The sequence below is a fragment of the Silurus aristotelis genome (genome assembly GCF_946808225.1).
Source record: "Silurus aristotelis genome assembly, chromosome: 25".
NCBI classification, from domain to species: domain Eukaryota; kingdom Metazoa; phylum Chordata; class Actinopteri; order Siluriformes; family Siluridae; genus Silurus; species Silurus aristotelis.
The window spans coordinates 18,655,996-18,680,648 of record NC_139598.1 but is presented as its reverse complement, the minus strand read 5'-3'; the positions used below and the strand labels follow the sequence as shown (position 1 = coordinate 18,680,648).

General features: G+C 41.7%; 3 protein-coding genes across 9 annotated transcripts in view; 2 read left to right on the top strand and 1 right to left on the bottom strand.

Moving 5' to 3' along the window:
- Nucleotides 1-8,022, top strand: part of gramd1a (GRAM domain containing 1A) — a 24,154-nt gene extending 16,132 nt beyond the window's left edge. For 3 of the 7 annotated variants that reach the window (XM_083529236.1, XM_083529234.1, XM_083529237.1), the window contains exons 12-19: nucleotides 1,473-1,594; nucleotides 1,761-1,903; nucleotides 2,099-2,202; nucleotides 2,591-2,788; nucleotides 2,919-3,003; nucleotides 3,972-4,079; nucleotides 4,178-4,298; nucleotides 4,393-8,022. In XM_083529236.1, the coding sequence (XP_083385362.1) occupies nucleotides 1,473-1,594; nucleotides 1,761-1,903; nucleotides 2,099-2,202; nucleotides 2,591-2,788; nucleotides 2,919-3,003; nucleotides 3,972-4,079; nucleotides 4,178-4,298; nucleotides 4,393-4,515 (1,004 nt within the window). In that variant the 3' untranslated portion in view covers nucleotides 4,516-8,022. The remainder of the gene's footprint in view (nucleotides 1-1,472; nucleotides 1,595-1,760; nucleotides 1,904-2,098; nucleotides 2,203-2,590; nucleotides 2,789-2,918; nucleotides 3,004-3,971; nucleotides 4,080-4,177; nucleotides 4,299-4,392) is intronic. The other 4 variants (XR_014531496.1, XR_014531497.1, XR_014531498.1 and 1 more) reach the window with 4 other exon arrangements.
- The window catches only part of LOC310719501 (beta-1,4-galactosyltransferase 3), a 389,210-nt gene that overhangs the window by 339,444 nt on the left and 25,113 nt on the right, over nucleotides 1-24,653 (top strand). The gene's annotated exons all lie outside the window — the stretch shown is intronic.
- Nucleotides 10,677-24,432, bottom strand: scn1ba (sodium channel, voltage-gated, type I, beta a). The gene is made up of 6 exons (XM_083529323.1): nucleotides 22,899-24,432; nucleotides 13,705-13,871; nucleotides 12,666-12,903; nucleotides 12,123-12,264; nucleotides 11,668-11,761; nucleotides 10,677-10,905 (listed from the first exon to the last, which is right to left on the bottom strand). The coding sequence occupies exons 1-5, from the start codon at nucleotides 22,954-22,956 to the stop codon at nucleotides 11,695-11,697; spliced, it is 672 nt and encodes a 223-aa protein (XP_083385449.1). The 5' UTR covers nucleotides 22,957-24,432; the 3' UTR covers nucleotides 10,677-10,905; nucleotides 11,668-11,694.

Here is a 24,653-nt window from a genome sequence, read left to right as displayed (position 1 = left end):
AGTGTAGCACAGTGCCCCCTGCAGGCCAACTCACCAATCAGTACAGCACACAGTGATATAGTGTAGAGTAGCACAGCGCCCCCTGCAGGCTGACTCACCAATCAGTACAGCACACAGTGTGATAGTGCAGTGTAGCACAGTGCCCCCTGCAGGCCAACTCACCAATCAGTACAGCACACAGTGATATAGTGTAGAGTAGCACAGCGCCCCCTGCAGGCTGACTCACCAATCAGTACAGCACACAGTGTGATAGTGCAGTGTAGCACAGTGCCCCCTGCAGGCCAACTCACCAATCAGTACAGCACACAGTGATATAGTGTAGAGTAGCACAGCGCCCCCTGCAGGCCTACTCAAAAATCAGTACAGCACACAGTGATATAGTGTAGAGTAGCACAGTGCCCCCTGCAGGCTGACTCACCAATCAGTACAGCACACAGTGATATAGTGTAGAGTAGCACAGCGCCCCCTGCAGGCTGACTCACCAATCAGTACAGCACACAGTGATATAGTGTAGAGTAACACAGCCCCCCTGCAGGCTGACTCACCAATCAGTACAGCACACAGTGATATAGTGTAGAGTAGCACAGCGCCCCCTGCAGGCTGACTCACCAATCAGTACAGCACACAGTGATATAGTGTAGAGTAGCACAGCGCCCCCTGCAGGCCGACTCACCAATCAGTACAGCACACAGTGATATAGTGTAGAGTAGCACAGCGCCCCCTGCAGGCCGACTCACCAATCAGTACAGCACACAGTGATATAGTGTAGAGTAGCACAGTGCCCCCTGCAGGCCTACTCACCAATCAGTACAGCACACAATGATATAGTGTAGAGTAGCACAGCGCCCCCTGCAGGCTGACTCACCAATCAGTACAGCACACAGTGATATAGTGTAGAGTAGCACAGCGCCCCCTGCAGGCCTACTCACCAATCAGTACAGCACACAATGATATAGTGTAGAGTAGCACAGCGCCCCCTGCAGGCTGACTTACCAGTCAGTACAGCACACAGTAATTATAGTGCAGTTAAGCACAGCGCCCCCTGCAGGCTGACTTACCAGTCAGTACAGCACACAGTAATTATAGTGCAGTTAAGCACAGCGCCCCCTGCAGGCTGACTTACCGGTCAGTACAGCACACAGTAATTATAGTGCAGTTAAGCATAGCGCCCCTGCAGGCTGACTTACCGGTCAGTACAGCACACAGTGATATACTGTAGTGTAGCACAGCGCCCCCTAGATTCCATTCCTCTAGACCATGCTCTCTAGACCACATTCCTATAGACCACATTTCTTTGGATCACATTCTTCCTACATTATTCTTTTAGACCACGTTCTCTAGATCACATTATTTTAAACCATATTTTCAACTTTGAGAACTATATAGCAAATATCTTTCTCTCCCTTTTCCCATCTCTCTCACTCTCCCTTTCTCTCTCTCTCTCTCTCTCTCTCTCTCTCTCTCTCTCTCAGATCTGTCAGTACAGGATTGGCAGAAAGAAAGCAGCAGTGGGATCAGCACTCGAGTTTTGAGTTACACAATCGCCATTAACAACCCCCTCGGCCCTAAAACCGCCCCTGTGGTGGAAACACAGGTACACCCCCCCAACACACACACACACACACACACACACACACACACACACACACACACACACGTTACAGAAATAATAGAAAAATACAAAACCTAAAGATCCCACGGTGTGTGTGTGTGTGTGTGTGTGTGTGTGTGTGTGTGTGTGTGTGTGTGTGTGTTAACAGACTCTCCATAAGAGCAGTTCTCGAGGTGTGTGTTACGTGGTGGACTCGGAGGTGATCACGTCAGGAATCCCGTACCAGGATTACTTCTACACCGTACACAGATACTGTCTCACATCTGTCAGCACGCAGAAGAGCCGCCTCAGGTTTTACACACACACACACACACACACACACACACACACACACACACACACACATAACAAAAGCACACACTGTATTTAACTCACATCAGATAATATTAATGGTGATGAAATGTCAGTGGAGTAACCTGTGTGTGTGTGTGTGTGTGTGTGTGTGTGTGTGTGTGTGTGTGTGTGTGTGTGTGTGTGTGCACACAGGGTCTCATCAGATATCTGCTACAGGAAGCAGCCATGGAGTCTGGTGAAGGCTCTAATAGAGAAAAACACCTGGAGTGGCATAGAGGAGTATTTCAGACACATGGGTATGTAGATACACACACACACACACACACACACACACACACCCTACTGCTTTAATTCTGCATTTGTTTAGAAACACTTTAACACTTTTGTGGGAGGGGTTTCAATGCAAATGAATATTAGTGATGTCATCATAAAGGTGAGCGTTTATCCCAATCACAGGATGATATGCTAATTATGTAAATATTTATTTAAATGAACAGTGAAATATGAGATCTGCTCCTCTAGATCACGTTCCTCTAGACCATGCCCCCTTAGATATGCTTATTATTTATACTTCCATTTCAAGAAACAGCGGTGTATTCTCCCCAAAAAAATCAGCTGTTTAACCTGGAGTGTGTGGTGTGTGTGTGTGTGTGTGTGTGTGTGTGTGTGTGTGTGTGTACACAGAGGCAGAGGTCTGCAAGTTAGAGACTCTGCTCCAGTCCGAGGTGTCAGTGGTGTGTGTAGGAGAATCAGAAATGGTGAAAGCTCCTTCTACACTGCGCAGGCGCAAACACACCAGCCTTAAACGTGCAGAGGGGGCGGGGCATGGAGGCGGCACTGGGGAGAAAGGGGGTGTGGCTCAAAGGGAGCGCAGAGATACAGGTGCGGAGCATTAATGATGTCCTGTAGACCTTTAGTGGTGATATTGGGAACTGCAGGGTATATGTTGGGGAATGAAATGAACTTGTGTGTGTGTGTGTGTGTGTGTGTGTGTGTGTGTGTGTGTGTTTAGGTGCACAGTACCTGAAGGTGGGTGAGAGGTGGCATGGCTCTGCAAACAACAACAGCATCACCCTCCTGCTCATTATCAGCTTCATGTGAGTTGCGTGTGTGTGTGTGTGTGTGTGTGTGTGTGTGTGTGTGTGTGTGTGTTTTGTTGAGTCGTTATTTACGTGTACGTCTCTGTGGTGTAACCAGATCCATTCACCTACTGCATACATTGGCGTACAAACCCAGGATTATTTCCTAATAAGGATGTGAGCCGCAGTGCATTTTGGGAAACAGGCGCAGAACTTAAATACGTGTTTACATGCAGACGCACAGAACAGTGTGATTTCTATAAACACACTAAATAGTTTTTTCCTGACAGTCAGGGAAATAGAAAAACATTTTTTAAAGACAAACCTGAAAACATAAAAATAAGATTTTTGATTGATCCAGTAACAGCTGCTTTCCTTTTCTTCCTGTGGTCATTTGGTTTCTTTCTCGTTCTGTTTGTATTAATGCTCAGGCTTTGACACTGTCTAACTTTTCCTAAACTTTCTCTCATTTTCTCTGCTTCTCTCCATTTCTTTCTCTCATACTATCTCCATCTTCTCTACACTGTTTTCTCTCTTCCTCCCTTTCGTGCTCTCTCTCTCTCTCCCTCTCTCTCTCTCTCTCTCTCTCTCTCTCTCTCTCCCTGATGCCCTCCCCCTCGCTGTGTGTAGGATCTGTATCAGGTACAGTACATTGTTGCTGTTGTTGTTGTGATTGTTTTCATACAGTGTTGGATAAGGTTCATGACATAAACATGCGAGTAAGTAAGTGTGTCTAGTGGGTGTGTCTGGTGGGCGTGTCTGGTGGGCGTGTCTAGTGGGCGTGTCTAGTGGCTGTTTATACTGGCTGGGCAGAAGTTGTAATTGTGGGGTTTAAAAGTACCTCTAGTGGCGGTCTGTGATACAGCATATATATATATATATATATTCTTAAATGGGTAAAGAAAGTGAATTTATATGATCAATTGTTTGTGCTTCGTGTGTGTGTGTGTGTGTGTGTGTGTGTGTGTGTGTGTGTGTGTGTGTAGTCTGGTGGTTCTGGTGGCCCTGAACATGATGCTGTTTTATAAGCTGTGGGCTCTGGAGCGAGCCGCTCACACACTGGAGACATGGCACTCTTATTCACTATCAGACAGGTACACACTCACTCACACACACACTCACTCACACACACACACACACACACTCACACACACTCACACTCGTTCTCTCTCTCTTTCTCTCTATCTCTCAGTCCTCTCCCACAGTCGTCCTCTGAGTGGATGAAGGTTCTACAGTTACAGCGTCAGTTCCATCAGGCACAACTGAACAAGTGGCAGCAGATCTTACACTCCTCAGTCACTCTGCTTGACCAGGTGTGTGTGTGTGTGTGTGTGTGTGTGTGTTTGTGTGTGTGGTTATGTGATACACCGTTTCTTTGCAAATCAGTTAATCCTTCCCTCGTTTCAGATGAAACAGTCTCTGGAGAATCTACACAGAGGAATCATCCGAACTGAGGAACAGGAACCTACTGCTGCTCCTCCATCTGATCCTCCAACACCTCTCCCTACAGACACACTGACCGAGCAGTGACACACACACACACACACACACACAAACACACACACACACACACACACACACACACACACACACACACACACACACACATTTCTTTGTTCTCTGATCAGTGGACTGTGATCACGTCATTGGGTAAAATTACCCAAAATGCTCAGCCCCTTCCACTGTGACTAACTGTGAATGCATCGCTGCCTAAACTTTAAACCCTACACCCCACCCTTTACACCCTACACCCTGAACTTAACAGCCTACACCCTTAATCCTGCACCCTGAACTTTACACCCTGCACCCTAAACTTTACACCCTACACCCTGAACTTAACAGCCTACACCCTTAATCCTGCACCCTGAACTTTACACCCTGCACCCTAAACTTTACACCCTACACCCTGAACTTTACACTCTACACCCTTAATCCTGCACCCTAAACTTTACACCCTGAACTTTACACCCTGCACCCTAAACTTTACACCCTACATCCTGAACTTTACACTCTACACCCTTAATCCTGCACCCTAAACTTTACACCCTGAACTTTACACCCTGCACCCTAAACTTTACACCCTACACCCTGAACTTTACACCCCGCACCCCAAACTTTACACCCTACACCCTTAATCCTGCACCCTGAACTTTACACCCTACACCCTTAATCCTGCACCCTAAACTTTACACCCTACACCCTGAACTTTACACCCTACACCCTTAATCCTGCACCCTGAACTTTACACCCTACACCCTGAACTTTACACCTTGCACCCTTAACCCTGCACCCCACACTTTACACCCTGCACCCTAAACTGTACAGCCTACACATTAACCCTACACTCTACCACTCATTCCCTACTCCCTGAAGCAATAAATCAGTGGTGGTTTGGGACAAATTACTATGAATCAAGTAATATTCAGAATGGGACACGACCACCACTGAGTCACTGTTACACAAATGTGTGTGTGTGTGTGTGTGTGTGTGTGTGTGTGTGTTCTTCTCTTTTTCCTCTTTTTCTATTTTTCTGGCTCTTTATTTCTACATCTCTCCACACACACACACACAAACACAGTTTTAAATGGAAGAGGCGGGCCCTCGTTCTCTAGAGTCTTGTTTTTCTGGGGTCAGAGGTCACAGGCCCTGCCCACTCCTCCTCACACTCAGACTGATGTTCAGCATCTCGTCATCATGTCAGGATTACCCAGAATGCTCTGCTGCATCACGCTTCAGTTCTCCTGCTGAGTGATTCTAAACTTGAGACCCATCCAGTATTTATTTCTCCGACTTGAGTGTGTGTGTGTGAGTGTGTGTGTGTGTGTGTATGTAAGTGACCGGACGCAGGATAACGACCGTGTCAGCAATAATCCTGATGAGAAAGTGTGTGTGTGTGTGTGTGTGTGTGTGTGTGTGTGTGTGTGTGTGTGTGTGTGTGTGTGTGTGTGTGTGTGTGTGTGTGTGTGTGTGTGTGAAGAAACACAGCTGCCTGTGATGACATGAGCGACATAAAAACACTGTTACACTCAGCAGCAGGGTCTGAAATGAACTCCGCCTCCTGACACACCTCCATGTATTGTGTTAATTATAGCAGTGTGTCAAGATGGAGAGAAATTTGCATATACCCGCCCACAGAATTGACAGGCTTAAGTGCTGGATACAAGAGGACACGTGGAATTAATTAATTCTTTAGTATTTAAAGGGATTCTGTCCTCCAGACCACATGGAGGCGCTGTAGCAGGAATCTAAGCTTCTCTGCAGGAAAAGTTTGTGAGTAAAAGTTCATTTCAGACCTTGTTACTGTTTTTTTTTGTTTTTTTCCTCTGTTTGTCATTCTGTTAGTATTATATATTTATTGGGCGAGTGTCCGAGTCGCACTCGTCTGTTCTTATCGTCGCGTTTTATCGGATGAAGACTTGATCAGGGTTACTGTCGATCTGCAGGCGCATGTCGAGCCGTGTTTATACCATACATCGTCATAATGTGAAACATCGTCTCTTGTTTCTCCGGTGCTCAAATCTTGATGTTCCAGCAGATCCCGGTCAGAATCAGGGTCGCAAAATTTCAGGAATATTCAAGACTGGAAACTTTCCATGGGAATTAATGGGAATAAACTGGGAATTCACAAAAATGCAGGTTAGCTGATAACAGGGAACATAAATATAGTTGCAGGATAATTTTGGATAAAACAACCAGATTTAACAAGAGTTCAGTTCAAATTCTACCTGCACCTCATCAGTCACATGCACACACACACACACACATTTACTGCCCCCTACAGGCACTAAACATACACATCATTTCTACAATCCTGCACACAAAATAATGTCAACAAAACTCCATCGTATCCAGTTTTCATCTCAATTATGTACATATCATCTACGTTTATTGACAAGTTATTGTGCAACAAAATTATACTTATAATTAAATTTAAAAAAATTGTTGTGTTAAATCTCTGTTAGTTTGTATGCATGTCCAATTATGACCAAACAAAATGTTTATATTTGTGTCTGATGCAGTTTATATACATTTCCTCAGATTTCTAATTAATTCCTATTCATTCCTGGTAAATTTCCACCTTAGAAGATTTCCCCAAATTAAGTTCCCATGGAAAGTTTTTGGAAATTCACTGGAAATTTTCCTCCCCTTTGTAACCCATGTCATAATTGAGCTTCAGATCAAAGAGCTCAGACAAACAAATCAGACATCAGACGCTGAAATATTCTCTCAGAAACTCGATTTCTCCTGCACGGGATCTGATCTAATTTACCTCGGAACTATTTATAGAATTGAATTGTGCTAAGCTCCGCCTCTTCTCTATAATATATTCAGTAGTGGTGTTCTTCTCTCTGATTGGCTGCCGGCAGCCAGAGTGCAGGAGAGCGTAACGTCGCTACGACATATCATGCTAACAGCGCGGCTACGGTGAGACTCTGTTCGGGTCACGTTTCCCACAGTAACCAGGCCGGGATCAGACACAAGTGTTCAATGTTGTTACAAACCGCATATAAATGTATCGACTCGTCCCAGTGAACATGCGCACACGCACACATACACACACGCACACACACACACATACATACATACATGGAGTTTTGATATTTTTGTTGCTGTTGAAACACTGAGGACCAAACAGAGATCGGGCTCCACCCTACAGCGCCCCCCCCACATGTCTCCCAACGCCCCCCTTCATGTCCCCCAGCGTCCCCCCACATGTACCCCAGCGTCCCCCTCCGTGTCTCTGTCTCACACCTGGTGTTGTTTTTGTAAATTTTTAGCTGCTGTGTTTTTTGTTTTCTTTTATTTGACTTTTTAGCAACGAGGTCTGTTACTGCTGTTCCTCTCATCCTGCACTCCTCTTCTTTATATCATTCTTTTTGCACATCCTTCTCTTTGTCTCTCTCTCTCTCTCTCTCTCTCTCTTTACAGTTGTATTTATTTGGGTCGGTGTGCAGGAGGAAGTGTGATTTTGCTGTAAAGATCTGATTTGATGGAGAAACGAATAAAACTTGACGCGTCCCTCGGCGTCTTCTGAAATGTTTCTGTTTGTTTTTATTTAACGTTTCTCACCCTGATGGGATTTAAAGCTGTAAATGGAGTGAACAGTGAAATTCTTTCTTTATATTTCGGTGATGTTTTAAAGTCAGGGTCAGAGTGCAGGATGCAGAAACCCTGGTGTATAAAGGGTTAAGGGCCTTGTTAAAGAGCTCTGCGTGTGGCAGCTTGGTGATATCGGGCTTGAACTCACAACCTTCTGATCAGTTACCCAGAGCCTTAAACACCGAGGACATGACCACACTAATAGGTTTTTTGTTTGAAAATGAATATTTTTCTGTCCCGAAAGTGTGGACGCAGATGCAGTTTTTAGACTAAAACACCGTTTTCTAATGTATGTGGACAAAACGGCGCACCTTTGCAAACATCACCACCAGAGGGCGTGTCTAGAGAGCGGAGCGCTGCTCAGGTCGTATATTAATAAATAAATTAAATAAATAGATATTTTTAAAAATCTACCCATAAAATATAAATAAACCGAAATAAAATATAAAATAATAAAAATGATCAAAATAAAATTAATACAAAGACACTTTAGTTAATAGACTTTATTCTTTAATTATTTGGCAAGCAACATTTTATTAATTAGTTTATGAAGTGCATACATTAGATTGGTGTGTGTGTGTGGGGGGGGGCACACAATCAGCTATCATTTAATTATAGGAGAACATCAACAATCATGCTAACGTTGCTAATAAAGACTGGCGGGAGGAAAGGGGTTAGCTCAGTGCCTCAGTCGTGCGTTAACAGTGTTAGCGTAGTGAGTGAGGAAAATCGCTTGTAGACACGTGTGTGAGGATTCAATTATTCACTTTGTACATTTTATTTCCAGCATCATGTAATCATGCAGAATTAAAAAAGACTGTGTTCGGTCCGTCTGTAGCGCTTCAGAGAGTCAGCGATCTCATGCTAACTCACCACATGCTAACTCAGAACAGAAATCCAAGGTGGCTTCCAGAGCAGCTGTTAGCAGGATTCCAGGGTTCAGGATGAAACACTGAACTCGGAAAGCAGAGAAGGAAAGACGGTGTTTCTACTAAGAATTTAGCGTAGCGGCAGGCAGACAACTGGAAGTAGATTGAAAGGAAATTTCTGTGGTGTGTTCCGACGTTTTTTCAGTTTCCCACTGAAAACCTCGTAAGCATGATACACAACGTCCTGTTAGCACCAAATGGGTTCAGGGATGTTACAAAAAAATTATGACTCTCAGAAGGAAGCAGCAGAGATCAGTGTCTGGTGAGCGAGCATACGTAGTGAGAACGGTTAGCTCGCTTTGCTAATCTAATCTGAGAATTAATCCTGATTAGCGCACTGTTCAGTTAGCTTTAGTTAGCCATATGTATATATAACATTAAAATGTCTGACACTCCCACAAGCGACTACAGCAGCATGTACTGCTAGCATGAAAGTGTTTGTGAAGAAGATGTTAGCATAATTACGCCTTGTTACAAAAAACACTTACAAGGTTCAATTAACTCATGAACCCATAATCAGTGTGGTGTGTGTGTGTGGTGTGTGTGTGTGTGTGTGTGTGTGTGTGTGTGTGTGTGTGTGCGGGGGGGGGGGGGGGGTACTGACACTAAACAACGTCATCATCATTTCCTGTTTTTTTCTCATTTTTTTCTTTATTGTAAAGTTTCATGCAGAAAAAATTTTGTGTAGAATATCACAGACGACAGTCTGACAGTTCTGCCCCCTGGTCTCATGCAGCTCTGTGTCCACCACTGCTAGTATTATTAGCTGACCTTTTTTTTTAACTCTCTCTCTTACACACACACACACACACACACACACACACACACAGAGAGAGACACACAATCTGAAAAGGTCAAGGTCAAGCTAACACAACTAGCAATTAATAAAGGCAAACTGTGAACGTTTATGCTAACTTGGTAACTGGCAGTGCTAGCTGTTATTTATTTTAGTTTTACTAAAACCATTACACACAAGTTCAGATCTATAAGCATAATGTTATTAGCATTAGAGTTGCCTTAGCTGTTGTGTCTCGCTAACAGGGCAGTTTTATGCAAATCTGCTAATCAAGAAATCTTTCCACTCATGCTAATTGGCAGTTAGCTTATCATGAGTTAGCCATGATTAGCCTCTACTTACGTATTACAGGTTTCCTGTTAGGAGATTGTTTTGGTTTTATGTTATTTTGAATATAAATGTGATTATAAATGGAATAATTCTACAGTCGAATATGTGATAAATACTGCCATTTATACTCATTTATCAACCGGTCGCAGCATTAGCATTAGCATTAGCGTTGGAGAGAGATGAGAGCTGTAGCGCCTGGGATTATTTACATTTACATTTCACATGCTAACAAAAAATACTTTTATACACTTGCATATAATGTTCATATGTGGAAAGAGAAAGATAGAGAGATAGGGAGAAATGGAGAGAGGGAGAAGGAGAGAGAGATGAAGCAAGAGAGAGGGGGAAAGAGATATAGAGATAGAGAGGGAGGGAGTGAGAGAGGGAGGGAGAGAGAGATAGAGAGAGAGAGGGAGAGATAGAGGAAGGGAGAGGAAGGGAGAGGGAGAGAGGGAGGGAGAGGGAGAGATAGAGGGAGAGAGAGGGAGAGAGGGAGGGAGAGGGAGGGAGAGGAAGAGAGGGAGGGAGAGGTATGTGTGTGTTTGTGTGTGAATGTGTGTATGTGTGTGTTTGTTAATCAGAGCCCCGTGTTGGAGCTCTCAGTCTGCAGCAGCTTGGTCTTCACTCAGGGTCTCAGGTGTGTGTGTGTGTGTGTGTGTGTGTGTGTGTGTGTGTGTGTGTGTGTGTGTGTGTGTGTGTGTGTGTGTGTCCAAGGACCAGGTGAATCTGGTGAAGGTCATCTCAAAGGTCAGAGAAGTGGTGGACCTGAGAATAACAGGTCAGATGTGAGAGATAAACAGTTCACTGCATCACTCACAATACACACACAATGTACACACACAATACACACACACCCTTCACACAATACACACAAAATACACAAACAACACACAATACACACACAATACACACAAAATACACAAACAACACACACAATACACACACACCTTGCACATAATACACACAAAATACACAAACACGCAATACACACACACACACACAGTACATACAGTACACACAAAATACACATACAACACACACAATACACACAGTACACACAGAATACACATACAACACACACAATTACAATACACACAGTACTGTAAAATACATAGATAATACACACACAGTACACAATCAATACACATGAACACTACACACTGTACACACAGAAGACACATACAACACACACACTACACACAAATTACACATTCAACACACACACACACACAAATAGAATACACACAGTACACAAACAATACACACACAAAACACACAGAATACACTTACAAGACACATAAAATACACACAGTTCACAAACAATACACATACAGCATACACATTGCACTCATAATACACAAACATAACACACAGTACACAAACAAGACACACACACAACATACACAGTACACAGAGAATACACATAAAACCAATACAATAAACACAAACAATACACAATGTACACACTATACACAGAGTAAACACAATGCACATACACACACACAATAACTATATGCTGGTATGTACCTTTGTGTATGTGTGTGTATGTGTGTGTTACTCAGCCACAGCTACACCAGTGCAGTTGTCTTTACTTTCAGATGTGATTGCTAAATATTCAGCCCTAAGGAGAGAAAATTTTTATTACACACACCGTGCTGGAAATACACACTATACACTACACAATTTACACACTTTTCCCCCTCTCTCTTGCAATGTATTAATTTCACAATTGTCTTTTTTTAGATTTGCAGTTTCATACATTTTCCTTTTACTATCAGGTGGAATATTATACATTTACATGAACTTCAGCTTTAAGTTAAATAGAATTTTAATAAAAGAATTATAATATAAAAAAATGTAATGTCTATTTTTGTAACAACATTATTTTGTGATTCAACATCAATTAGCAGACCCCCATTTAAAAAATGTGTGTGTGTGTGTGTGTGTGTGTGTGTGTGTGTGTGTGTGTGTGTGTTCCTCACGCGCTCTCTCTAAGAGCTTCCTCTCCTGCGGCGGCGATTTTTCTGTAACAGTAAACCATCTCCACCAGTAACCACAGCTGCAGGCCGATGATCGACACGTACATCATCACCTCTGACAGGATGGAGGCCATGCCACGGGTTTCTGCGCACACACACACACACACACACACACACACACATACACACACACACACACACACTAGATGTTCTATATTGTTTCATTATTAGCGGTGTTATTTCCAGTAGCTACGCCTGTGTGGGTGGAGTCCAACCTAAGAAAATTCAGGTGCATTTATCTGGAAAATGGGCGGGGCTTGGCAGCTATGTTCCAGGGTGGGTGGGGCTATTTTGAATAACAGGTTTCTTTATTGTAAAAATTAATAAAAAAAATTAATTACAAAAATAAATGACAGTAATAAAGGGTGGGGGGTGGGGCTTAGTAGATCTTTTCCCGGGTGGCCAGATCTATGGGAAATAGCACCTTAGACACATGAGAGCATGTAGGTTCTAGTCAGTGCTCTTCACATGATGCTTTATTCTCACCTTTGGCCACGACGTTGATGGTGATGAACTTGGTGGCGTTGGTGTGAAACTCGTAGTAAGTGAAGGAGAGCGTTCGGTCGAAGTAGCAGCGGTACGTCCCCGTGTCGTTGTAGGTGACGTTGAGGATGTTCAGAGATCCGTCCTGCAGGTCGAACGTGTTTTTACTGCCCATCCACTCGACTCGGCCCATGAAGCGCACATCTGTCACCAGACCTGCCATGTCAGCATAACTGTAGATCTAAGAGGAGAGTTTATACCTTTATTACGGCTACACCGCACCACTGATTGGCCAGAATCGATGCCAGAGGAATAAAACATGTAGAAAAATAATTACTAATATGAGGTTCTATCAGAAAGTTTGGAGATTCGCTCTGTTCACAAGAAAAGAACTTTATTTATCTACGTTTCCACAGGGTCACCTTTAAAATAGTCTCCTACACAATAACACAGAAACACAGAGCTCCCAGTGTTCTTTTTTTTGAAGCGTGTCGAGCATCTTCTGTTATTCATGCTGGATCTTCACAACGATGTGGAAACGGCAAGCTGAATCTTCATCTTCGGGAAAGTCCACAGAAGACAAATCTGGAGAGTAGGTGGGTGTGGAAGTGAGATCGTGTGGATGGTTCTCTCCGATTAACATCATGCATGAGTTACTGAACGGTTTTGACATTTTTGGGAGTAGAGCTCGTCGAAGTTCTTCCTGATCTCTCGCCATCTTCCAGTCTCGTTTTTTCTGCTCTTGAAGCGCGTGTGCCGCTCAAAACACCTCAAACGACGCCGTATGTCAAACGTACGTCACGTTAAACGTCTCTGTGGCAGATTTGTCCAGTTTCATGCAGAAATTCACATTTGCTCTTCGTTCAAACTCGCTGTCGGCGATGAAATCACTGTCGTGGGAACGCACGTGGGTTACACTATTAGTCTCCAACGTTTTGATACCACCTCGTATAACGCCGGGTGAGTAACAGGAAATACGATTTATCACATTTTTAAATCATTAATTCAATAATGAATAATATTAGATTTTTTCTTTACTCACGTGGGTGAAGTCGCTCTCTCCCTTCGCCATAAACCACCAGTCCACCGTAGCCGACGCTTCCACCTCACCTCGCATCTTACAGGAAATGCAACCCAGCTTGAATTCTTTTCCCACCACGGCCTCGGTGTCCGAGTCGACCTCCACACACGCTGAGCTGCTAAGCTGAGCTACAAACACACACACGATTACACACCGACTTACACACACATACGCATTAGATCTCTCACTCAGACCTCGAGTCAAGCCGACTGGACTTGTGCGTTTCAACATTAGCATTATAACACGTTCATATTCATTAGTGGATTATAAACTATTGGCTAATCAATAACTCCCAGTCCAGTCCACTTGATTTCCTGTCCATAATTAAATCAAAACGTGATAACTATCTCCGCGTGTTGTTTCCCATCTATTACTTTCTCTGGTTCATTCTGGGGTGCAGGCATTACTCTATGCTCAGCCTTGTATATTCAGGGTTAGATGGTTTCTCGTGCGTGCTCCTGTCACTGAGAGTAGTGCATGCTGGGATTGTTTTTTGTTTGTTTTTTGATCCAAGGCAGAGCGAACTTTATTTCCTCTCACGTCCTCTAACTATAATCAGATCCAAATCAGCCGATTTCAGGAGCCAGGAGCCAGACTGCGCAGAGACACACACTTACCTCCGTCCTTACAGTCTCACATCACTTCATCATCACTTCATTTATTCTACTGCATCATCTCAGACTTCACTCCTTCAGTTATCAAAAACACGCTGCACATAATCCATTCAGCCGAGCTTCATTATGCAAAAATGGTTTCACTACCTATAGATATGACTCACGTTATCTTTCCCTTGCTAGGCTAGGCTGGATAGGTTAGCTTTATCTTTTACTAGCTAGATTATGTTTCACTTACTTGGTTAGCATTTGCTTGCTAGATTAGCCTTCATTTACTAATTGATCCTTCACTCGCTGACTATAAATATATCTTTCGCTCATTGTAACGGAAACGTGTTGAGGGTGGAGCTTATACAAGAGTTAGCCACGATTAGCTCTGTCCACTTTACAGTTATGTAGACTTTGTACTGCAGATTACTAACGTTATCATTATCCAGGGTTAGCTGTAAGAACCTGTTCTAGATGATAACTGATGGAGTCTTCTGCTCTTCTGAGTTATAGGTTTGGTGTAAATGGAATGTTGGATGAGCTCCTGGACTGTAAGGCTCCTCTGCGAGAGTCTGGACCCCGGCGAGATTTTCCACTTTACTCCTTAAATCTCCCTGGCGGATTTTGAGGGGAAATAAATTGTCAGCAATGAGCGATTGCTAGCGCACATCAGTCCGCAGAGCTTTTTTTCTACAGTACAGATTTACTGCCATATATAGATGCAGGTGTCTATATATGTGATGGAGGTTGCATACGTGGGCCGGGAGGAACACACCTGCATCTTCGAGTGTTCTACCTTCAACCTCTGACCTCTGGAAGGACGTTTGGTTGTTTCTTTGAGGAACAGATCACACATGGCACACAACATCAGCATCAGCACCATCATCAGTGCTATTACAGTGACTAGCAATTAGCGACTAACGCTGAACTCTTGTGAATCGATCAGTGCTGATTTTCACCTATTTTAAGTGTGTATTGTATATTGAAGTGTGTAGATGTTACGAGGAGAGGCCCTCGATGGTGGAGAGCAGGAAGAAAAAGAGTGAGAGAGAAGAAAAGAAAAAACAAGGGCAGAAACACAAGCACAGGCAGCCACCTTAATATAACAAGAAGGAGAAAAGGAAAAGAGAGAAGTAGCAGTTAGCAAAGAGTTTATCCAATTAACTAATTGTGGAGAAAAAATCAAATACACATACTTTCCATAGTATATACATACACAGACAATAATTAGACAAACGTAAAAAAACAAGGGACACTCATAGCTAGTAATTAGCATCATGCTAAATTCCGTTCGAAAGCCATTCAAACCATGTGTCATTGAATAGCTACGTCATTTATGACACTGTAGATATACTTGTTTTCTCAAACGGTTGAACAAATCTGACAACAATGTCAGCCATTTTGAATCACAACACTGATCTCAGACATGTGAAGGTGACCTGATACTGTTTCTAGGCAGTTAGAAAGCAACCTGTCACTGTGACTGCGGCTTGTTAGCATACAGACGTGTCAGAAATGTATCACAAAAGTACTTGGACAATACTTTGTTTAAACAAAAGTCATTTTTAGTTAGCATGTAGCTTTAGAAAGTGAACAGGATAACAAAAAATGTCAGGAACATCAACATGTATCTCATCTGATTAAATAAAATAAACATTTACAAAATACCGTTCTTCAGCAGCTGATCAGAGATCTTGTGGTTTGTCCCAGAAATACAGATGAGTGAGGAAGATGATTAAATTAATGCGTGCTGTCACTTTATAAAGATGATTGAATAATCACTCATTTTATAAGTAGGTCCAGATGTTCTCATGGTTTTCCAGGCCATGTCCTTATTTAAAAGGCTAATAATATCTGTCCGGTCCAGATGTATAAAACTCATTATATTACCTGGCAAGCGCTCACACACATTTTAGTGAATATTCAGGTGTACTGAATGCTAAGATTGTTCCTTGCTACGAGAAAATGTAAAACTAATGTTAGCTAACCTGTACAGCATCACGCTATGCGGTTAACAAAACATTGATAAACAAACAGGAGACATCATTATGAAAGAAGTGCCACCAGAGTCAGTCTTATGTGGGGTTTGATTGTTAGCATGATTCAAGAATATGGAGCTTCTTCTTAGAATTAGGCTAACAAATGCTAGCTTAACATGAAATCTTCTGTTTTATTGTAGTTTAACATTAGCTAATTTGCTTGGTTAGTGAATTCTAATACTTACAGTCAGAAAAACATCCATACTCACTAACACAGCTAAAATCCTGCTTCGGCTTCTGAAGGCTTTATGTTGACCATAATTATTGCCTCATTTCCTGAAATTTTCCAAAAACAGACACCATCTGTTCATGACCTTTATCTGTTCTGAAAAATATCTTAGCAATCAGAACATCGTCTGTTCACTGTTCAGAGTGAAACGTCAGACATCTGCAATTTTTTATCAACAAGTCAATTAGAAAACATCTGCAGACTTGAAGAGGCAGTTAAGTGTTTCTCCAAAAGTTTTGTAGGATTTCTTTGCTAATATGTTGATGTTTTCACAGCTAATGCTAGATATTACATTACAGGTTTGTATCATACTCATAACTGTTTATAATCTAATATAATCTATTTGTTTATAAGTAATGCTCATTTGTCATGTATATTTTGAAAGCTGACTGCCCGCCGCTGCTGAATGGCGAATCTCAGTCATCTGACAGGATTTCTGAGAAACTATTCTAGTTTTATTCACAAATGTTTCACTTCACTTTGGCGAACCTGATAGGATCATAACTACATAACATTTTTCATCTTAACTTTAGCTAGCTAGCTATGATTAACCTGGCAGGATTTGTTTTTAAATCATGTTCTTAAATTATTTGCAATCAAACTTTACTAAACCTGGTAGGATTTCCAACAGGATCTCAATCATGATCACAGCTAGCTAGCTAAAGTCAGCTAGCTTCACAGGATTTCTGACAGGAACAGTATCATAACTGCAGCTAGCTTTTTAGCATGAGAGGATTTTTGGCAGGATTTTAAGTTTATAAATATATATCATATTAATTGTTAATTCTAGCTAGCATGAGTAAACCTGACAGGATTTCTTGACAGGATATTTTAGTTATATTATTATGATTATTAACTGCTTATATATTTAGTATAATTATCGATATTCACTGTGAATGCTAGCTAAACGGTTATCCTATAACTATTTTCACAAGCTGACAGAAACTCTGACAAGGTAATAATGATGATATTAGACGTATTTATTTATACGATGTACAGGCACCATGTGCAGTGCATTGTGGGTAATATAAGAGTATGAATATTAAGATGACCAAAGTAAAATGTTTTAGCATTATGCTAATCAGGAAAAGCAAAAAGATTGCATAGACAGAGCGTATATAACATGATCAATATATTTGTTTGATAAATGTGATAAATATAAAGTGTGTGTGTGTGTGTGTGTGTGTGTGTGTGTGTGTGTGTGTGTGTGTGTGTGTGTGTGTGTTAAAGACTGATAAAGAAGGAGGTCATGTTGCCCACAACAGCAATGACTCTTTAATATTTTATCAGTGAGAGAAAAAGAGCCTTCATATGTCCTTGTCTGCCCTTGGACTGATTTAACAGGCACACACACACACACACACACACACACAAGCGTTTGGCAGATGGAACACAGTGTGGATGAACCTGCGTCACTGCAGGCTGAAAACAGAGCAGTGATGGAAAGTCACAGCCGCTTCTCTTTCCTTTTCCTTTCATCTCTCCATTGTAAATTGTAATATGCAAACGAAGGCTATACAATTGTACAATTTAATGAAATAACAGAAGCTCCTTCATTCATTTGTTTATTCATTCATAAAATAATCATCATCATCATCATCCTCTTTATTAAAACCCTTCTGTCTTTAACACTTTGTTTTCTGAGAAACCTGCCCTGAGTTTTAGCCACGCCCCCTCACCACCTGCTCCTAATAATTAGTCTCCCTAGATCTCGTTAGTTTAAATTAACATCTCGAGTCACATCACACACTGCTCTCTATTCACACACACTCATTCACAACATTACACACACCACCAGAAGGACGTTTCAGGAGCCATTTCTCATAGGAACCCTTGGAAATTAGAGCCTCTTACACGCTCACGTGAAAGCACAATAGATCCGTTAATCAAAGTAGTAATGAAGATTTTCAGGATTATATTCATATATGTACAGTTTCTGTGGAAAGTGTGAGTTTTATATGGATTCTGAGAGATACATGCATTTTCCTTTTAATTCTATATAACAAATTAGGTCATGTTTGGTATATGCAGGTATGTCCAGATGTTCCACTTTATTTTATTTGTGGAAAATCCTCCCTAACAGCTTTACACTCTCAGCATCTGGACACTTTGTTTATCTCTTTTAAGATACAGTGAATTAAAGTATATTTTCCATAAACCCGTACATAATTAAACTTTCTCTCTCTAATGAGTCATGTATGATACAGTAAAATTTAAGGTACAGTATAAATGTGAATAAAGTATATTTGTGTGTTTCTGTGTTGTGTGTTGTGTGTGTGTGTGATTTCAGTGTCAGTAAAAGACAGATGTGTGTGTACGGTGCATGTGATGAACTGAAGCCTGAATCACTCGGAGAATTCTTTATTCCCATAGAATTCTCTCTCTAACAGGAATAATGTCCATATAGAGCTTTATGTGCATGACAGGCTTTTACTGATTTCGCCTTTAGCCGTGTGTGTGTGTGTGTGTGTGTGTGTGAGTGAGTGTGAAAGTGTGTGGGTGAAAGTGATCCTGAGCTCTCTCTCTCTCTCTCTCTCTCTCTCTCTCTCTCTCTCTCTCTCTGTTCAGGTTTAAATGCTTTAATAGTATATATTGACTGAAGCACTAATGGACGAGGTTTTATCCGGCTGTAAAGAAAAGAGCTGACATGCTAAAAGTCTGACAGCAGATTCTCTTTCACTACTCGCTGTGGGTTACAGAGTGATGTTGTAGTGTTGATATTAGCACGCTAACAGGACGCTATCAGAGTCTCATGTTAGCTTTCTTTCCCTACATTTTGCTCTGAATTGAATACTTGGATTGTGATATATACTTGTTATATTTTAAAAAATCTGACGAATTTCATACAAGTGTTTATTTCAATCCTGTTATTAGCGTCTAGCTTACTTAGCAAAGGAGCTACCGTGTTAGCTGCTAAACCCTGGTCTAATGTGGTCCCAAATATCTATCTCCCATTTTAACAGTTGCTTTGAGTCTTATCAAATAAAAAAATTTATTGTTTTATGTAAAATGCGATAAAATTATAGCATCTAGCATGTTTTTAAGCATTTGCTAGCAATTCACATTTTATTTCTCTCAGATTTCATGGTCTCTTGCTAGTTTTCCTCGTTCCTGTCCTCGAGAGAATATTCTTACATCTCTCCAGTCACCTACATAACAATTTTATTGTGTTGATTTTTGTGTTAATATGATTAGTCTTTATGTTTTAGGTGAAAAGTCACAAAAACAGGATGGAGAGTGGATCACGTTCTGAAAACTCCACAACGCTAATAGATGCTCTGATCTTCAGCACAATAACTAAATCAACAATGACTATAAAAGCAGACACACAAAACCCTGACGGCAGGTGTGTGTGTGCGTGTGTGTGTGTGAGTGTGTGTGTGGGTTTGGGTGAATGGGATGATTAGTCTGTACTGTCAGGATTTTTCTATAAACTCTTTTGAAGCAGCAGGTCAGTGACGATGATATTACACTAATATAAATATAATTTACAAAAGGATGATTCAGGACCATTAGAGAAAATAAAACGTTTCTAAGCCGCAGAAAAATCCGGAACAAAAAGATCCACTACAGCTCTGTTTCTCTATTATTCCTCCTTCTAGAAACATGAACCATCTGACCATCCGGGAAGAACAGAGCGATTTAATCACACACACTTTTACTCAATATACTGTATATATATATATATATATGGATGGATGGATGGATGGATGAATAGTTGGTGAGTGAAATAAACTGTACATCTACATGGGCATTTCTTTTATTCATCCACAAACTTTGAAATTCTGGGAATTTGTGGGTTCCTTTTTAGAGAAAATGAGGAATTTTTTCCTCCTGGTACGTACAGAACAACAAAACACAACACAATCATTAGTATTGTGGAAATTAAGGTTTTTAGTTCTATGAGGAAAAAAACAAGATTACTACAGTAAGATAACACACACTTCTGAATGGTCTGAGTGTGTGTGTGTGTGTGTGTGTGTTTGTGTGTGTGTGTGTGTGTGTGTGTGTGTGTGTGTGTGTGTGTGTTAACAGTCTCGGTGTTGCGGTTAAACCCTCAGTGTGACAGAGAGCTTCTGTAAGACACTTACTGTAAATCACAACAATGCGGTTATTGTGTGAATCTGACCGAGTGGAAAACTCGCCATTCATCTCTCTCCAGAACAGGAGGAGCATTCTAATTTTAATAGAGGGGTTAATGATGGACAGAATTAATTTCTCTCTCCCTCCCTCCCTCCCTCCTCGCCCTCTCCCTCCCTCCCTCTCGCCCTCTCCCTCCCTCCCTCTCTCTTGCTATGAAACACAACTGCAGCAGCTGATTTTTACCAGACAAAATACAAAGGTGTGGCACTTTACATATACTATATATAAACACACACACACACACACACACACACACACACACACACACACACACCAAAAACTGCACATCAAGAGTAAGAAACTGATCAAAACAGACAACAAGAGATCAAAAGAAGTGTGACAAGGATCACTATAATTAAATTATTGATTAAAAATCAGTCGTTTATTTCTTAATAGAGAAACACACAGACCATGGGACAGTCAGGCAGACAAATAAACAGTGGGACAGACAGACAGTGAGACAGACAGGCAGAAAGGCATACAAACAACGCGACATGCAGACAGACAGTGGGACAGGCATATAGAAAGACAGACAGTGAGACATACATACAGACAGTAAGACATGTGTGTGTGTGTGTGTGTGTGTGTGTGTGTGTGTGTGTGTGTGTGTGTGTGTGTGTTAACAGTCTCGGTGTTGCGGTTAAACCCTCAGTGTGACAGAGAGCTTCTGTAAGACACTTACTGTAAATCACAACAATGCGGTTATTGTGTGAATCTGACCGAGTGGAAAACTCGCCATTCATCTCTCTCCAGAACAGGAGGAGCATTCTAATTTTAATAGAGGGGTTAATGATGGACAGAATTAATTTCTCTCTCCCTCCCTCCCTCCCTCTCGCCCTCTCCCTCCCTCCCTCTCTCTTGCTATGAAACACAACTGCAGCAGCTGATTTTTACCAGACAAAATACAAAGGTGTGGCACTTTACATGTACTATATATAAACACACACACACACACACACACACACACACACACACACACACACACACACCAAAAACTGCACATCAAGAGTAAGAAACTGATCAAAACAGACAACAAGAGATCAAAAGAAGTGTGACAAGGATCACTATAATTAAATTATTGATTAAAAATCAGTCGTTTATTTCTTAATAGAGAAACACACAGACCATGGGACAGTCAGGCAGACAAATAAACAGTGGGACAGACAGACAGTGAGACAGACAGGCAGAAAGGCATACAAACAACGCGACATGCAGACAGACAGTGGGACAGGCATATAGAAAGACAGACAGTGAGACATACATACAGACAGTAAGACACACAGACAGACAGACAGACAGACAGACAGACAGACAGACAGACAGACAGACAGACAGTGAGACATACTGACAGAAAGTGGGACAGACAGACAGACAGACTATGAGACATACAGACAGACTGACAGACAGTGGGACAGACAGACAGACAATGATACATGCAGACAGACAGTGGGACAGACAGACAATGAGATATACAGACAGACAGTTCAACAGACAGACAGTGGGACAGACAGACAGACAATGAGACATGCAGACAGACAGTTTCTCTAAAGAAATACACCCACAAACGACAACCATACGCATGAGACTAGACACAACACAAGCTAATTATTCTCTACTGGTTTAAACATGGAGTTAGAAAGGACACGGGTTCTTCAGTGTGGGAAAGTTCAGTGTAGAGAGCTCCAAAAAGAACCTTATTACTTCTACAAAGAACCTTTTTAAACCTTAATGAACGTGTCAAGAGACGCTTTTTCCAAAACATTCAGACTCTTTACATTGTAAACTCCTGGCAGAGCCCATCATTCATGTGCAATTAAAGACTTTTAGTATCTCAACACATGTTCGGCTTGAAATTTCTTCTCTGTAAAAAAAAATCACTTTAATCAGTAGAATGTATTAAATATATGAGTTCTGCCACACGTGTCCACAGGAACCAGGAAGGATTCCAAAGCTTTTAACGTTCACATACACGATTACAGTTAGTGGGTGTGGTCTCTTAGTCACACGCCTCCTGAGATCTTAATTACATTGTAGACACTCAGTGAGGAGCGTGTATGAATTTTGTGCCGTTTTCCTGCATACTCGACTGATTACTGATTACTAATGAGTGATTATTGATGTATGATGCACGTGATCACTCACCCTGTAGGACACACAGCAGCAGCATCTGGAGCCACAACAGCTGGACCGCAGCCATCATCTTCACTCAGAAGAGGGACACACAAATACACACACACACACACACACACTCACACACACACACGCGCACACACACACACACACACACAATGGTGTTGTAGATCCAAGGGTCTGTGTGTGAGTCGAATCCCCTACACAGGAAGTTCAGTACTGCAGCATTCACTTTTTCTCCACGTGGTCCTGAAGCGCTCACGATCCTTCACAGTCAGTGATGCTACTTTCACGTTCACGTTCCACCGCAATGTAGTGTGTGGAAGTGTTGACTAGCGCTCGGTAAAAGAGCGTTCCGTTCAGTCCACGTGTGGATCCAGAATTTCTGTGCAGATTTTTTGTGCCTCTTTTATTTTGTTAGCGTTTTGTTGCTGTTGTTGTTGTTGTTGTTGTAAGTTTTTTACAACCTCGCTATTTTTTAATGAAAGAGAAATTAATCTTTACACCTGACAGTTTTCCTTAATTGTAATGGAAGACAAACTTTTTGGAGGTTTGTAAAGTTCAGTAGAAAGAGCAAGTGTGTGATGAGAGCACAGCATGGAAGACGAGCGATTGGGAAATGATGAGCAAATGACCTGAGAATAGGATAAAGATGGAGTTGATGAAGATGACGATGAGGTTGCACAGTGACTGAGAATGGAAGAGTGGATCGAATGACTTGTGGGGTTTTTTATGTGTCTTTGGTTTCACTGATACATTCCGGTGAAGTGCTGACTGTCCTTATTATTCTATTAGAAGTATTATTGCTCTAGGAGAATGCACGATGAGAAGATGAGACCTACATGAATTCACTTTTCACCTGACGCTAATCTGCATGCACTAGTGTGTGGAAATATGTGGATCTGTTCATATATTTTTAATGAGAATATGTTCAGATCTTCTTCTTCTTCTTCTTCTTCTTCTTCTTCTTCTTTAGTGGTCCACCTCTGCAGCTTCAGTCATCCTCAATGCAAGATGTTCATATGGTGCACCATGGATGATTCACACACAAAAAATATGTTTCGCCTTCAATCAGGAATCATTCATTAAGTCGAAAGAGATCTACAGCACACCTCACTGGTGCATGGAGTTTAGTAGAGTGAAGGCTACATCTCAATCATTCAACAAAATTGCATGGATTTTTTTTCTGCACAAAACTGAATGAATATAAAATGCATTGTGTTCTTCCGTTCCTCAGAGCTTCAAAGCTTCATGCTTCATCCTACCTGGAACACTGTGCATGTGGATTCTTCTCCTCTCCGTATCGCAGCTCCTCTTTTTCTCCTCAAAATATCCGCTCATTCATTCATGCAGGAGATGCAGTTATTATTCTTATTCTTATTCTTATTCTTATTCTTATTCTTATTCTTATTCTTATTATTCGGCTTTTTCTCCAATTCGCTTATTTCTTCCTCGAATGAGGCCAGTGTGCGCATTTCCAAAAATCCGGACGGAGGAGGGATGGCATGATGCGAGTGAAGGAAGGATACAGCACTGACGGAAAAAAAGAGAGAGCGCGAGAGAGAGAGAGAGAGAGAGAGAGAGAGAGAGGTGGGGGTGGGGGGGAGTGATGCATTGCAGCAGTAGGCTGGAAAGCACATGAGCCAATGTATAAGATCATAAATAAATAAATAAATAAATAAATAAATAAATAAATAAATAAATAAATAAATAAAGGGTGGGGGGCGCTGCTCCATCGTGCTGTCTGTCTGTCTGTCTGTCTTACAG